A 17008-nucleotide genomic window follows, 5' to 3' on the forward strand; every position below is an offset into this window, starting at 1 on the left:
CAAATATCTGTAAAGATTTTATGGCGTATTCTCTAGCTCTGGACGGAAGTGTTGATATCACTGGAACAGCTCAGCTTACCATATTTATTAGAGGTGTTAATAGAGATCTTCAGGTGATGGACGAGCTCCTCTATGTAGTAGCCATGAAGAACACTACAACCGGAGGTGATATTTTAAGTAGTGTTGAAGAAAGTGTTGAAATTATAGGATTGTCTTGGAATTCTTTAGTTTCAGTGTCTACAGACGGTGCACCAGCGATGACAGGGAAAAACCCATATTTCGTTGCGCTGTTGAAGGAGAAAATGCAAAAACTGACCGTGCCGAATGAAATAAGGGGCGTTCACTGTGTGATCCACCAGGAAAACTTATGTACAAAGAGTATCATTCTAAAAAATGTGATGAGTGTTGTTGTTCGTACAACCAATTATATAAGGAAGCATGGGCTACAACACAGGCAATTTAAAAGCTTTCTTGAGGATGTAGAAAGCCAGTATGGTAGCCTGCCTTATTACAGCGAGGTCCGCTGGCTTAGTCGTGGCGAATTATTAAATCGATTTTTTTGCCTATTAGATGAGATAAATATGTTCATGGAAATAAATAACATGTGTGTTCCTGAATTGAAAGAGCCTTCATGGAAATGTGATCTCACGTTCTTAGCAGATTTAACTAGCCATCTGAATGCTTTGAACATTTCACTACAAGGTGAAGATCTGTTAATCACTCATTTCATAGATCGAATACGAGCTTTTAAAATGAAACTGACACTTTGGTTGAGTCAGCTGGAAACAGGAAATCTAGCTCAATTTCTTAAATTATCATCCATGCAAGATGTTCACAAAGACTGTGAACGTTATTTACATAGTTTAGTTGCCCTTAAGGAAGAATTTGATCAACGCTTTCAAGATCTGACAGCACTAGACAGTGATTTTGATCTGTTCTCCTCTCCATATTCAGCGAATAGTGAAGAGATTCGTCCTGATGTGTAACTAGAAATTATTGACCTGCAGTGTGACAGAGAATACAATTTTCAGAACAAGAAAAACGTTTTGGAATTCTACAGATACTTCCCTCAGGATAGATTTCCTCGTTTGCACAAACTGGCGGCTACAATAATATGAATGTTCGGTTCCACGTATGTTTGTGAACAACTGTTCTCTGCAATGAAATGTAACAAGACGCGCCTGAGAAACGCATTGTCTTATCGAAATTTAAACTGCACGCTGCGCCTACAATGCACAAGAACAATTACACCGAACATAGACGCAATTGTAAAGGGCAAAAAGTACAAGATAACCGATAATCCCATACTTCAGTGACACCTTTTATTGTGTAACAGTTCACAATTTAATACGAATGTAGAGGCATACACTAAGCTAATAAAATTATGTGGCACGTGTACATTCTCCTTTATTTGTTTCATTTGTCGCAGTAATAATTCGTGAGTGATATCCCTGCAGGAGGCTGCGGATTTACATTGACTGGCGGCAACTGTTGTGTGCCCCACGTGACTCTCCCCACTCTCCGCTCTGGTCCGGTAGTGGGGGTAGCGTGCTCGCGCTGCTCCGTGCTCGCAGCTTGCTCCGCGAGCACGCATGTTGTGAAGCCCTGCCTTAGAACATGTCCTACCAACCGATCCCTTCTTCTATTCAAGTTGTGCCACAAACTCCTCTTCTCCCCAATTCTATTCAATGCCTCCTCATTAGTTATGTGATATACCCATATAATCTTGAGCATTCTTCTGTAGCACCGAATTTCGAAAGCTTCCACTCTCTTCTTGTCTAAACTATTTATCGTCCATGTTTCACTTCCATACATGGCTACACTCCATACAAATACTTTCAGAAACTATTTCCTGACAGTTAAATCTATACCCGATGTTAAGAAATTTCTCTTCTTCAGAAACGCTTTTTTTGCCATTGCCAGTCTACATTTTATATCATCTCTACTTCGACCATTGTCAGTTATTTTGCTCCCCAAATAGCAAAACTCCTTTACTACTTTAAGTGTGTCATTTCCTAATCTAATTCCCTCAGCATCACCCGACTTAATTCGACTACATTCCATTATCCTTGTTTTGCTTTTGTTGATGTTCATCTTATACCCCCTTTTCAAGATACTGTCCATTCCGTTCAACTGCTCTTCCAAGTCCTTTGCTGCCTCTGACAGAATTACAATGTCATCGGCGAACCTCAAAGTTTTTATTTCTTCTCCACGGACTTTAATATCTACTCCGAACTTTTCTTTTGTTTCCTTTACTGCTTGCTAATATACAGATTGAACAGCATTGGGGAGAGGCTACAACCATGTATCACTCCCTTCCCAACCACTGCTTCCCTTTCATGTCCCTCGACTCTTATAACTGCCATCTGGTTTCTGTACAAATTGTAAACAGCCTTTCGCACCCTGTATTTTACCCCTGCCACCTTCAGAATTTCAAAGAGAGTATTCCAGTCATCTGTCCTAGTACTGCCATATGTACAGCAATGAGTACCGTGGAGATATGTTATCATACCACTCGAGGAAGGTACGTAAGGAACATCAGTATCAGTGAAAGACAAAAAATGTGAGTCAGTTTTGGTTCTTAAGTTAAGACAGATACCAAACTTCTCGGGTGATACGTTTCTGCTTAAATAATTACCTACGAAGCCATTCTATAACATGTAGAAGTCTGTAGTATGAACCATGAAATACACTGTATAAGTAAGTGAGAGAGGTGTGCCACGCGGTGGTACTCACTGTAGGTCTTGAGCTGCTCCAGCTGCGATGCCGTCGGAGCCCTCGTGGAGGCGGTGGCTGGTGGAGGGATCCTGGACGTGGGGATGGTCACCAGCCGAGGCCGCTTCGGTGGGGGAACCAGCCGCGGCGCTGCAGCCACCAGCGTCGCCGTCGAGTAGTAGCTGGGACAACGCAAGGCAACGCTCCGTCACTGCTCTGCTAGTCCAGCCTCTCTCACTCACACTCGGACACACTCAAACACACACACACACACACACACACACACACACACACACACACACACATACACACACAATCCCCCTTTAAATTATTATCTATCTTATCTCCTCGTTTTCGGCAAGCATTCCGAACGTGCACAGCACTAACCAGCTCGAATGAATCCCCTATAATCACTGGCTGGATCGAGTACGAAATGTCTCACAAGGCATTGCATTAACAACACACTAAGACTAAAGCAGTTCTTGTTAATGGAATGACCACTCGACTCCACAGCTCCACCGCGTTGTGCAACATATGAAAGATGGCTGCAATACGAGCAAGTAGAGGGGGGCATTGTTCCTAGACATCAAAAGGGCTTTCGACCTTCTCTGGCGTAACAAACTCAGTTGTGTGGCTGGCAAATACAAGGACAGTATGCTTTGTCGCTAGATTTCCTTACTCCTCCTGTAACGCCATGTACTGTTGCCAAGTTTGCCCCCCTTCTTACAGGCATGTAGCCCAGTTTGCCTATGTATAAAATGGTAGGAAATTCAAACTTTCCCAAGGTAGATCTCCTACGATCCACGTTTTAGCATTGCCCTATTGGTGTGACATTAAAAAATTAAAAATTTACGGTCGCAGGTTCGAATCCTGTCTCGGGCATGGCTGTGTGTGATGTCCTTAGGTTAGTTAGGTTTAGGTAGTTCTAGGTTCTAGGGGACTCATGAGCTCAGATGTTAAGTCCCATAGTGCTCAGAGCCATTTGAACCATTTTTTTAAAAATTGATTGATTAATTGAGAGAGTATGGGACCAAACGGCGAGGTGATCAGTCCCGCGATTCAAAAGTGGGTTACATAAGAAAGAGGGTCTGTTAAAAGTCGACGGATTCAGTCAGAGGAGTCAAATTATAAAAGAATGAACATTAAATACACGCAGGAAAAACTAGAAAAAAAGGAGGGCAGTCATGGGGTCACAGACTGTGAAGACTGCAAAAAGAGTCCCCACCAAAACCAACCCGCCCCTGCTCTAAGACTAATGGAGAACCTTATACCTGGAAATAAAAACCACTTTCACGGAGGAAACCAAGGACCAGGTCAACCATCTGTGGATCGTCTGCTAATATAAATTTATGGAAGCAGTAAGACTATACTTAACACGAAGGGGCGTAAGGAGGGGACATGCCAGCAATATGTGAGATATCGTCAGTCCGGCGCCGTAGCCACATTGTAGGGGCGGGTCGTTTAAGTAGAAGGAAACGATGGGTGAGCTGGGTATGGCCAAGGCGTAAACGGCATAAAACAGTGAACTCCTTCCGAAAGGGGCAGAAAGAAGTGCCCCAAACTGCAGTAGACTCCTTGATTGTGCGGAGTTTATTACTATGAGCTATAGAGCTCCAGATGGCACTACATTCTTGGGCAAAGACAGATTTGACGTAGATCCGCATATCTGCAGCTGGAATCGTGAAAGGAAATGGGTAGTAAGTATCTGCTTCTCTAACCAAACGGTCAGCCAAATCATTCCCTGGGATTTCCACATGACTTGGGACCCAGAGAAAGACGACTGAACATGCAGCATGATCAAGGGCAGAGAGTAGCATCGATCGATAACCTGCAGGCTGCTGATGGAGTCGAAACTATGGAGAGAGGCCTGAGAAACATAAAGGAGGGCCCTGTGAATAGCTAGAAGCTCTGCTGTAAATACACTAGATGATACTAGCAACAAATTGTGGTCAAAGCCGTTAGGAGACGTAAAAGCGTATCCAACCTTATCAGTAGTCTTAGAACCATCAGTGTAAAAGATGGTGGCACCCTGGAACTCTGCAAGGAAGGCACATACAAGACACCGGGAAACCATAGGAACACAACTGGCCTTAAGACTCTGGAAGAGATCGGTACTAATCCGTGGTCTAGGCACCGTCCAAGGGGGCGGGAGGGGGGGTTATGGGAGGAAAGACACGGGGTACAGGCCAGTGAGTGCAGATGGAGATCCCAGCAGAGGGTAATGAGACGCAGGCCAACTGGCAATCCCAACCATGGGTGGGTGATAGGAGGGAGATATGCCTCATTGGCAAAGAGCACAGGGTACACAGGATAGTCACGGAATTGGCGAATGGCGACTGCGTGCGAAACAAGGAGATGGCTCTGTCGGATGTGTAGAGGGGGAATCCCTGCTTCTGTGAGGAGACTATCAACAGAACTAGTGCGAAAGGTGCCAATAGCCAGACTCATCCCACAATGATGGACAGGGTCAAGGAGTTTCAAAGTCGAAGGAGCCGCTGAGCCATAAACCTGGTTACCATAATCGAGTCTGGACAAGATCAGAGTACAGTAAGGATGGAGAAGAGTGAAACAGTCTGCACCCCATATGTGTGGACCAGGAGGTGGAGAGCATTAAGAATCCTCATGCACGTAGTCTTTAGGTGGCGTATGTAGGGCAGCCACATCAGCTTGTTATCAAAAATAAGACCAAAGAAACGGGACTGTGCTACAACATCGAGGAGCTGGTTGCCTAAATAAAGTTCTGGATCTGGGTGTACTGTGAGTTGACGACAAAAATGCATAACCCACGTTTTGGAGGGGGAAACCTGGAAGCCATTGGCGGTGGCCCACGCAGAGTCCCGTCGGATGGCACCTTGGAGCTGGCTCTCAGCAGACAACACCAAGTGGGAGCTGCACCACACGCAAAAATCGTCAACGTACAATGCCAGGGTAACCACAGGCCCAACAGAGGTCACAACCACATTTATGGCAATGAGGAAGAGTGTGACACTTAGCACAGAATCCTGTGGGAACCATCTCCTGGTTCTGAGGGGTGCTGAGTGAAGTGCCAACTTAAACCTGGAAGAGCCGGTAAGATAAAAACTCGTGGATAAAAATCAGAAGGGGACCACGGAAACCGCAGTCATTGAGGGTAACTAAAATGTGATGACTCCAAGCAATGTCATACGCCTTATGTAGGTCCGTGAGGACCAATGGATCAGTGCACAGAGCTCCTTCCAGGTTCAGACCCTGGACAGTTGACTGTTGCTGGTGCCCAAAACGCTATGGAGCTTTGACCATATCTGCGATGAAGAGGCATATGTCTCCAGGGAGGAAACATAGCGCTCCCAGCATTCTTTTTTACTGTGCTCGATAAGGTAAAGAGCCTTAGCTCAGAGACACTAAAAAGTGAGGAGGTTGGTCTGGGAGGGGTGCCACTTTAATCGCCAAAGCGCCCGTCGGCGGTCCTGGACAGCGACTGCGATGCCCTTGGTTCCACCACGGAACCTGCCACTGACGAGGGGGCCCAGTGGATAGGGGGACAGCAGTGCCAGTAGCATGAAGAAAAGCAGCAGAGATCCCTTGTACGACTACATCAGTGGTATTCGAGAGGGAGGTGTCAAAGCGGACACAAGATATGTATAAAGGCCAATTGGCCCTGCAGAATGCCCAACATGGGGGCCTGCCTGCCTGGCGGCAGCAGGGGAACGACAGTGTCACTGGAAAGTGGTCACTGTCACAAAGTTCATCATGGGATGACCAATGAAAGGAAGCCATAAGAGCAGAGGAAAGAGATCGTGAGATTGATAACAGAGAAGGGGCCATGAGCAGCATTGAGGAGACACAAATCAAAGTCCGTAACAAGTTGGTCAATTAGGATACCCTGACCCGTCGAAGTGACTCTCCCCCACAGTGGATGGTGGGCACTGAAATCCCCAAGGAGGAGAAACGGGGGCGGGAGTTGCTGGATTAAGGCAGATAGTGCAACATAAGCAAGTGGCCGACCTGGAGGGAGGTAGACATTCCAAAGGGTGATAGCCAGAGTCGTTTGCACTCTAACCATTATCACTTCCAAGGTGGTATGTAGAGGGATCCAGTCACTAACGACATCGGAGTGAACCAAAGTGCAGACCCCACCAGATGCTCTCCCTGGGCCAGCACAGCACTGACAGAAAGTTGGAGAGTGGTCATCACTGAAATGCGTTTCTTGGAGAACAAGAGGAGACAAGCTGTTGCATTTCCAGTATGTGATGATAGTATCCGTTGCAGTTCCACTGGATGATGGTGTGGCGTGAGTTCAAGTTAGACATGAAGGAGCCAAAGAGGAGGTCAGGTCACTTTGTCAGTAGTTGTCACCAACAAGGATGGGGTGACATCCATAAATGTCATACTCAGGATGTGAGAGGGGAGTAGGCATCTCCAGGGACACTGGGGGCGCCTTGTTGTGGGATTTATGTTTCTTCTTCTTCTCTTTGAGGTGGAGGAGGGCAGGATACAGGTGGAGTACAGGCGTCTGTTAGATCGGCGACTGAAAGCGAGTGGGCGACCTTGGGGCACACAGATAGTGCGCCTCGTGACCGACTGGAGGTGAGAGTCTTCCGGCCTGAGAGATGCCAGGGAGAGGGTTCCTGGGAGGGAGCCCAATCACCGGCAGATGCCCAATCTTCGGCTGGTGAGGGGGAGCGACTCCCTGACGGGAGGTCGTGGGAACTGCAGGGGAGTGTAAAGAAGAGTGGGGCAGTGCTGGGGTAAAAATGAGGAAGGTGGAGGAGGAGGAGGAGGAAAGGAAGTAACAGAGGCAAAAAGCGAAGATTGTGACACCAGATGGAATCTCTAATACTTTTGGCGAGCCTCAGCTTAAGACAGGCGATCCAGGGACTTGTATTATTGTACCTCCTTTTCTCTCTTGCAAGACGAGCAATCCGACGAGTGAGGGGTGTGGGGTTCAGAACAGTTGACACACACAGGCGGCGGAACACAAGGAGTTCATGGACTGGGTGGCCACAGTCACCACTGTACAGCGGGAAGACATATGCCCAAAACGCAAGCACTGAAAGCATCGCATATGTGGAAGGAAGTACGGCTTCACTTCACATCTGTAGCACATAACCCTGATCTTCTCTGGGAGGGTATCCCCCTCGAAAGCCAGAATGAAGGCGCCAGTATCGGTTCGGTTGTCTTTGTGACCCTTCTGCACACATCGAACAAAATGAACGCCATGCTGCTCCAGATTAGCCCGGACTTCCTCATCAGTTTGCACAATGAGGTCCCTATGAAAAATGACGTTCTGGACCATATTCCGAGATTGGTGAGGAGTGGTAGACACTGGGACGTTGCCAAGACGATTACAGGCACGAAGAGCTGCGGATTGGGTGGCAGAAGAAACTTTGATCAACAGGGAGCCTGACCGCATCTTGCTAATAGACTCCACTTCACCAAACTTTTCCTCGATATTTTCCACGACAAACAATGGCTTTGTGGCAGTGAAAGTGTCTCCATCCATCCTAGTACAGACGAGGAAATGGGGAAAGGGTTTCAGCCCAAGATAGCGAGCCTTGCCCTCCTCCCATGGGATAGCTAGGAAAGGGAAGGCTGCCAGGGCATACGTAGCAGCATTTAAGGATCATTCACCATTCGAAGAAACGGCCACTTGAGAACGGCCAGATTTTTTGCAACTTGATATGCTTCAAGCGCCAAGCATCCGCCCTGATACCACCCACTCCGAGCAGGGGTTCTCCCCATGGGCGCCACCCAGCCACAGCAAGGCCCATCTGGCATAGCAGCCATTGCTGGGAGTTCTGATGCTTGGCATACATGGTGAGAAAACAGCTCAGGTATCAGTAGTGTGATCCCTGTGTTGTCAGGCGCTCAGCCATATGGGTACATAACATCCCACCACACAGACTGGCTACATGTGTTGGTGACCTAGCAGGGTGGAAGGAGGCTACAGTGGGGCAAGGAGGGGGGGGGGGGGAGAGGAGAGGAATCCACACCGTAGATGCTAGGGAGAGAGTTCTTCGCCATATGGCTCACACAAAAAACAGGAAATTTTGAAGTGGAGGTCAAACCTCAAGTAGGGACCGAAACGCCAAAAGGGTGAAAAAACAGGCAAAAGGAACAAAACTGTAACCAACAAAGGAAACAAGGGGAATGGCTGCTACGGAATGAACAATGAGCTGCAATAGCTCGGGAACCGTGTGCGCCACGCACTAACTCGCGAAAGAACCGTAAGCCACCGGGAGGGGTGGGGGCGACTTGAGGATACGAGAACAGTGTCTATGATGTCATTATCCAAGACCGATGCTCCCAAAATACGAAAACAGTCTCTATAATGTCAAAATCCAAGTATCTGTTGTTGAAAATATCCAGTGATTCAGACTAAACGGCAATATTTATTTACTGAGGCATACGGCAGAAAAACTATTTGTACATTGATGATACTTTATTACGAATTGTGCAGAAATATTTTCACTATTCAGCAGGTTTCATTTTGAAAAGGTTTCCAGCGAATCTCAAAAAAATGCTGAGTGATAAACCTGAATTATTCAAATCCACACTCCTATTATGTACAGCAGTTCCTTCCAGTAGTTCAAAAATTTTGTCTGTAACAGGTTATCTGTATATTCATTCGTAGATTTTTATATTGTTTTGTAATTTGTTAATTATTCTGTATATAAATTTTCTAAGTGGCTTTCTGTAAAGTATGTAATAACTTGTTGCATGACCAAGTAGCCGGTCGCGGTGGTCGTGCGGTTCTAGGCGCTCCAGTCCGGAGCAGCGCTGCTACTACGGTCGCACGTTCGAATCCTGCCTCGGGCATGGATGTGTTTGATGTCCTTAGGTTAGTTAGGTTTAAGTAGTTCTAAGTTTAGGGGACTAATGACCTTAGCTGTTAAGTCCCATAGTGCTTAGAGCCATTTGAACCATGACCAAGTAGCTTTGGCTCATATGGTCCTTCAGAACTCGATAAATAAGTGTACAAAAAATCAACCGAACAAAGAAAAAATGTACAATTCATTAAGTACATAAGGTATACAGTTGACCAAAATGGGCAACCTCAAGAGGATCTGGTGCTACCTGAAGTACATCTTAGTCAGGCACTGAGATAGAAATAGCAGTAGAGCAAGCGTTTTATGGTTTGTGCTTACGGGCAGTTGACGTTTATAGTGACGACTGGCACTCACTAGTTTGGAAATTACAACCTGAATCTTCCAATACCAGGGCACCCCATGTAGTTCACATCTCTTGGGCGACGGAGCAGACAGTTTCAGATGATTGAGGCCTATAACGATAGTTTAAAGCTTGCACTTTCAACATTTCCATTCTTGCTTTGAATGGCACCAGCTGCAATATGTGGTTGCTTTTCATAAAACTCATCCTGGCAACTGATACATTATCATGCAGTGGGTGATTAGGTCTTCTGTATAGGTTTGTATACTGGCAGTAATATCACGAGTGACAGTAGCACTATCACGCCATATTGAATTTCTAGTCACCGAGAGAATTTGATACAAAAGGTAAAATTCAGCTTTTCTTTGGGACTTTTGTACGTTTGATCAACACTATTGCTGCCCCTATCTTTCTCTATCTCCTCCCTTTTCCTGAGGGGAGTAGCTTAGTGGTCTGAAGAATATGCTTAGTTTTGTAAGCACAATCTTTTAGGATACTGTTACCAATCACTCAATAGTAGCATATTTTTGCTCTGAAGGAACCACAGGAACAGAGTGACACCAAAAACATTAAGTGTGTTTGACAGGAACATGTCAACTATATAGAGAAAGTTACTGTTGATTCTAGGGTGGACGCGGTTGAGCACAGCAGATTGGCATTAACAAAACACATTCACCCGCCTTCAATGCAAAACCGAACCTACCTAGAGGGAAACATCCTAGGTCCAGAAAGAGGCCGTAGGCTTGAGGCTCCATCGCCTGGCTAGCGAAGGCGGTAGCCAGGTATACGCGTGTGTGTGTGTGTGTGTGTGTGTGTGTGTGTGTGTGTGTGTGTGTCACACGGTCCCTGTGGAACACATATTGTATGGGGAAGAGTTTAAGGATGATGTATTAGAAAGGCTTCTGGAATGTTAAAACACTGGGCGTTGGGTATCGTGGTTGTATTGAGAAAGACAAGGCTTTCATTAATCTAAAGTAGATCTTAATAAGAACTTTGAAAAAGGGTCTGCAGTAGCTTTTACGGCATAAGTCATGTAAAAACAGCAACTAATAGTGCTTAGAGTACACATTTTTTCTGGAGACAAAGGAACTGAGATGACTTACGCTGGTAATGCTTCAGCTTCAGTCGTCACTTTTAATGCACTGATCGTTATCTTCTTTCCAACTAAAACAACTAGAGCTCCCATTTGGTGTGAGGAAACATGGTGCCTATGTCTTGGAGGGCAAGCACGTGCTCAGATAATATAAATATAGTCAGGCATTCGTATCAGTAACAATTGTATCCCTTGTCCCCAGAGACAAGCAAGTCGAAACAACGTCTACAGATGTAACATTATAAACCATTCCGTACCACAAATAAAATACGTCGGTAAGCATCTCCGGATGCCCCAATGAATGAGCTCTTTATGACGCCACTGGATTACGTGAAGGCATACCACACCAGTGTGGCCGGTGTGGTCAAGCGGTTCAAGGCGTTTCAGTCTGGAACCGCGCGACCGCTACGGTCGCAGATTCTAATCCTGCATCGGGCATGGATGTGTGTCATGTCCTTAGGTTAGTTAGGTTTAAGTAGTTCTAAGTCTAGGGGACTGATGACCTAAGATGTTACGTCCCATAGTGCTCAGAGCCATTTTATTCTTTCTTCTGTTCATGTTGCTTTCTTCTTGTTTTCTTCTGGAAATCCTAGAATGGTTGTACCTTCTCCATGAATTCGATGTCTTTGTTATTCCCAAGTCCTGCAGATCTTTCTTAACGTCTATAAACCATCCAATTTTTTTTTGACTTGACACAGAAATTGAATTTTCTCAGCCTGTTATTACCCATTGTTTTTAAGTGATCATAAAATGCATGCCTCCGCTTTCTTATTCTGTCTAGTATGTTCTCAGTTCTTCCTTCCTAGCTCTCAATTTCCAAATCCCATTTTCAAACTTTGGACCCAAAACTTCTCGAATAGATCAACACACCTATCATGTTCTAGCCGAGAACTGCTGCAGAAGACAGTGTAGTTCACATTTGTTGAGGTTCACGGTCTGTAACTTTATCGTGAGCTGCAAATGTTAGAGAACTAACGACTAAACTAGTCTGACACACTAATAAATTAACAGACGGAACTTTATAATTTTCGAAGCGTGCTGCTCCCTCACTTTAAGGTATCCCAGTCAGGTACAGCCCACATGTCCGTGTACAAGGGGTAATGAAACAGTTAGACGCTGATCATAAGGACCCCGTTTTCATACTGAAGCAACTCCCCAGGAGCTGCCGGTCATAAGAACGAAAGATAAACGTCATTTTGATAGGTACAATACACGATATTATTAGTGCGCTTGATAAACTACTGGGAACCTGGTGATGGCTATTAAAAAATGGCTCTGAGCACTAAGGGGCTTAACATCTGAGGTCGTCAGTTCCTAGAACTTAGAACTACTTAAACCTAACTAACCTAAGGACATCACACACACCCATGGCCGAGGCAGGATTCGAAGCTGCGACCGTAGCGGTCACGTGGTTCCAGACTGAAGCGCCTAGAACCACTCGGCCACCAGCGGCCGGCTGACTGGGGGTTCATTTTATCAGAATACTCAGAAACTATCCCTGAACACTATCCCAAAGTTTGTTTTTGGAGTTCTGGTTCACTCTGTGTAACAAAAAAATGGTTCAAAGGGCTGTGAGCACTATGCGACTTAACTGCTAAGGTCATCAGTCGCCTAGAACTTAGAACTAATTAAACCTAACTAACCTAAGAATAGCACACACATCCATGCCCGAGGATTGTGTGTAACAGTCAGAAAACCAGCCAGAGATATGAACCATACAGCTTCACTGCTGCGGTGACATCTGGTAACAGGCGAGTGTAGAGCACCACACAAGTTCTTAATAGCTAAATTTTGGTTGTGAGACGTTCTTTCTCCACGAGGATTTGAAACACATGCCACTGGGTCGAAAGTAGAGCACTGCATCCGCGTGGCAGAACCGAGTGAGCAGCGAATCACACGCGCTGTAGAAGCAAGTGTCCAGCAATTTCCTCACTAGGTGTTTCTTGTGATTTGGTTGGAAGTGCTGCCTCCTCTTGTCTGGACTTCTTAAGTGTTGAAGGTAAACGGGTAAGAGTCCCTTTACTTACACGAGTGAATGATTCTAGCCGCTTACTCCTCCTTTTATGGATCTAGGCACCCGAACACGTTCCCATCTTTCAGTAGCGACTAGTCCCACATAATTCAGGTGGAAAATCGTGTGACGCAGTCTTCCAACAGTGTCCAGTTTGTGCATCAAGGAGCGTATGGCATCCCGAATGGTTTCCATCATCAGTTCGAAAGGCAGGTCCCGAACTCTCGCCCAGTACCAAGCACAAACAATGATTTTGAAGTAACGGCTATTAACTGATGTTGAAAGTGGTCCCCAAGAGGAGCATCCGTAGAGCGCTGCAAGCAAGATGATTGTTCTGTAAAATGTGAGCTTCGTGCAAAGTTTAAGCAGCCGCACGGCTAACCGGGCGAGCTAAAGTGTTGGGTATTACTCGTAAGGATCAGATTATTCACGATGTTTTTCAATATACCCAACTGCACACGAAGTTGACTTTTATGCTACTAGAAAGAAAACTTTTATAACAAATGCCTTTTACATTTCGAATGAAATGTCACGAAAGCTCGTTTCCGTTTCTAGTTTAAATTTCAATCCTTTTAGTCTTGTCGTCATAAGGTAATAACTTTTGCCAAGAACAACAATGAGTTCTTTCTTGTCAAGAACTTTATCTATGACCTCACATTGTTTGCGATGCAGGAGAATGCCACTCCATCGCCTGCTGTCGAAAGAAGTGTAAGTGGAGAGCCTTTGGGAACTGAAAACAGATGCCGGGGCGATTTAAACGTCAGGCGGTGGCAGGGGCCGCTAGGCGGCGCGATCAGCGGCGGCGCTCGGGCGGGCAGAGGGGGGCGGCCAGTTTGCTCAGCGCTCGATCCGCCGGCGGCCGGAAGTTTGTAATTACTTGTTCCGAAAGCCCCCGGCCCAGACCTATGACACGGCTGCCAGCGGCCTCTCGGCTTATCGCCGCATTTCCTGCAACACTACAAGTATTCTGCTAATTAGACTACTAAGCCCGCACTTAATCGTTATATCGTCGTGACACTAAACTCTGCAAATTCATCTGCTGCTGTTACGAAGTTTTCGACACGGAATTCGTTAGCTCCCACAATCACAGACCCTTCTACGATTTAGGAAGCTATTTTGCAAAGGACATCGTCACGGTCTGTGGCGCATACAAGCCGACATTTTGCCATCATCAATGGAATGCGGAGTCCTATATAAAAAGCATTTTCTCCATACCAGCTTAATTTCTGATGACCACCATGTATCTTTTCAGAATACTTCTTACTAACGAGTTATCCGAAACTGGTGTGTCTTTTTCATATTAAGAATACTGTTTCTTTATTTTTCACTGTCTGATCGTTTTTGTGATAGTCCCTTACGCAAAATGCCCCATAATTAATTATGGTGACTTCAGGAGTGCATTGTATTTTCAGTGTACAACCACAAAATTCACTTTTAAATTCCAGTTTAAGGTAAGGAAGTAATGAATCATGAAACACTTATAGCAAGACGATTCCCGGAGCACTGGTTTACGAATTGTAAAGTAAGACGACGACACACAAATAACTGTCCAAAGACTGCAGCAAAGTAAGACGACGACACACAAACAAAGTAAGAACAACGACATTTCTATGAATGATATAACTTCATTGCTTATTATGAAACCATGTGTTGAAAATGCGTGTGAGGATAATTTACTTGCTTACTATATATACACTACTAGCCATTAAAATTGCTACACCAAGAAGAAATGCAGATGATAAACGGGTATTCATTGGACAAATATATTATACGTGAACTGACATGTGATTACATTTTCACGCAATTTGGGTTCATAGATCCTGAGAAATCAGTATCCGGAACAACCACCTCTGGCTGTAATAACGGCCTTGATACGCCTGGGCATTGAGTCAAACAGAGCTTGTATGGCGTGTACAGGTACAGCTGCCCATGCAGTTTCAACAGGATACCACAATTCATCAAGAGTAGTGACTGGCGTATTGTGAGGAGCCAGTTGCTCGGCCACCACTGACCAGACGTTTTCAATTGCTGAGAGATCTGGAGAACGTGCTGGACAGGGCAGCAGTCGAACATTTTCTGTATTCAGAAAGGCCCGTACAGGACCTGCAACATGCGGTCGTGCCTTATCCTGCTGAAATGTACGGATTCGCAGGGATCGACTGAAGGGTAGAGCCACGGGTCTTAACACTTCTCAAATGAAACGCCCATTGTTCAAAGTGCCGTCAATGCGAACAAGAGGTGACCGAGACGTGTAACCAATGACACCCCATACCTTCACGCCGGGTGATACACCAGTATGACGATGACGAATACACGTTTCCAATGTGCGTTCACCGCGATGTTGCCAAACACGGATGCGACCATCATGATGCTGTAAACAGAACCTGCATTCATCCGATGACGTTTTGCCATTCGTGCACCCAGGTTCGTCGTTGAGTACACAATCGCAGGCGCTCCTGTCTGTGATGCAGCGTCAAGGGTAACTGCAACCATGATCTCCGAGCTGATAGTCCACGCTGCTGCAAACGTCGTCGAACTATTCTTGCAGATGGTTGTTGTCTTGCAAACCTCCCCATCTGTTGACTCAGGGATCGAGACAGTTCTGCATGATCCGGTACAGCCATGCGGCTAAGATGCCTGTCATCTCGACTGCTAGTGATACGAGGCCGTTGGGATCCAGCACGGCGTTCCGTGTTATCCTCCTGAAACCACCGATTCCATATTCTGCAAATAGTCATTGGATCTCGACCAACGCGAGCAGCAACGTCGCGACACGATAAACCGCCATCGGGATAGGCAACCATCCAACCTTTATCAAAGTCGGAAACGTGATGGTACACAGTTCTCCTCCTTACACGAGGCATCACAACAACGTTTCACCAGGCAACACCGGTCAACTGCTGTTTGTGTATGAGAAATCGGTTGGAAACTTTCCTCATGTCAGCGCGTTGTAGATGTCGCCACCGGCGCCAACTTTTCGTGAATGCTCTGAGAAGCTAATGATTTGCATATCACAGCATCTTCTTCCTGTCGGTTAAATTTAGCGTCTGTAGCACGTCGTCTTCGTGGTGTAGCAATTTTAATGGCCAGTAGTGTACCTACATATAGGAAACGTGTATTTCATGACGTATGGTCACAAAGAGCTGTGCATCATGAAAGGGTGAATGTTTTACATACACGGCTGTGCACTTCAAGCAGTAAAAATGCCTTTGATGAAACAATCCATTTTTATTATTCACAGATTTCTTGAGAGAATCCCACTATGATATTTCATACGAAATGTCCCAGGAGGAATTGTCAATATTCACGGATATGAAAGAACAAAGTTTCGAGGCAACAAAATCTAGTAAACATAGGCTCTAATATGCACACCTGGAGAGCTATGAGCATTACTTCATCTTCGATACTGTAAAAACAGATCTCTTCTACAGAAAGCTCTCCGCTTTATATGGTGTACTCTCTAAAACAACAAAAAATATTAAAGTTAAAGCAGTTACAACCCTCGGTCGCGAAAATTAAGTCTTTTGATCTGCTTTCGGCACTTCTATGAGCGCCTTCATCAGAAATTAAAGATTCAAATTGGCCTATAACATACGAACAAGATCACGGGAAAATTTTTTTTTATATACACTCCTGGAAATTGAAATAAGAACACCGTGAATTCATTGTCCCAGGAAGGGGAAACTTTATTGACACATTCCTGGGGTCAGATACATCACATGATCACACTGACAGAACCACAGGCACATAGACACAGGCAACAGAGCATGCACAATGTCGGCACTAGTACAGTGTATATCCACTTTTCGCAGCAATGCAGGCTGCTATTCTCCCATGGAGACGATCGTAGAGATGCTGGATGTAGTCCTGTGGAACGGCTTGCCATGCCATTTCCACCTGGCGCCTCAGTTGGACCAGCGTTCGTGCTGGACGTGCAGACGGCGTGAGACGACGCTTCATCCAGTCCCAAACATGCTCAATGGGGGACAGATCCGGAGATCTTGCTGGCCAGGGTAGTTGACTTACACCTTCTAGAGCAC

The 17008-nt window shown here is 45.7% G+C and overlaps 1 protein-coding gene across 1 annotated transcript in view; it reads right to left on the bottom strand.

Annotated features, from left to right (window-relative positions):
• Window positions 1–17008, bottom strand: part of LOC126187667 (heterogeneous nuclear ribonucleoprotein C-like) — a 458272-nt gene that overhangs the window by 91708 nt on the left and 349556 nt on the right. The window contains exon 6 of the mRNA XM_049928896.1: window positions 2737–2897. Coding sequence (XP_049784853.1) covers window positions 2737–2897 — 161 coding nt within the window. The remainder of the gene's footprint in view (window positions 1–2736; window positions 2898–17008) is intronic.

This window comes from Schistocerca cancellata, chromosome 5 (genome assembly GCF_023864275.1).
Source record: "Schistocerca cancellata isolate TAMUIC-IGC-003103 chromosome 5, iqSchCanc2.1, whole genome shotgun sequence".
NCBI classification, from domain to species: Eukaryota; Metazoa; Arthropoda; class Insecta; order Orthoptera; family Acrididae; genus Schistocerca; species Schistocerca cancellata.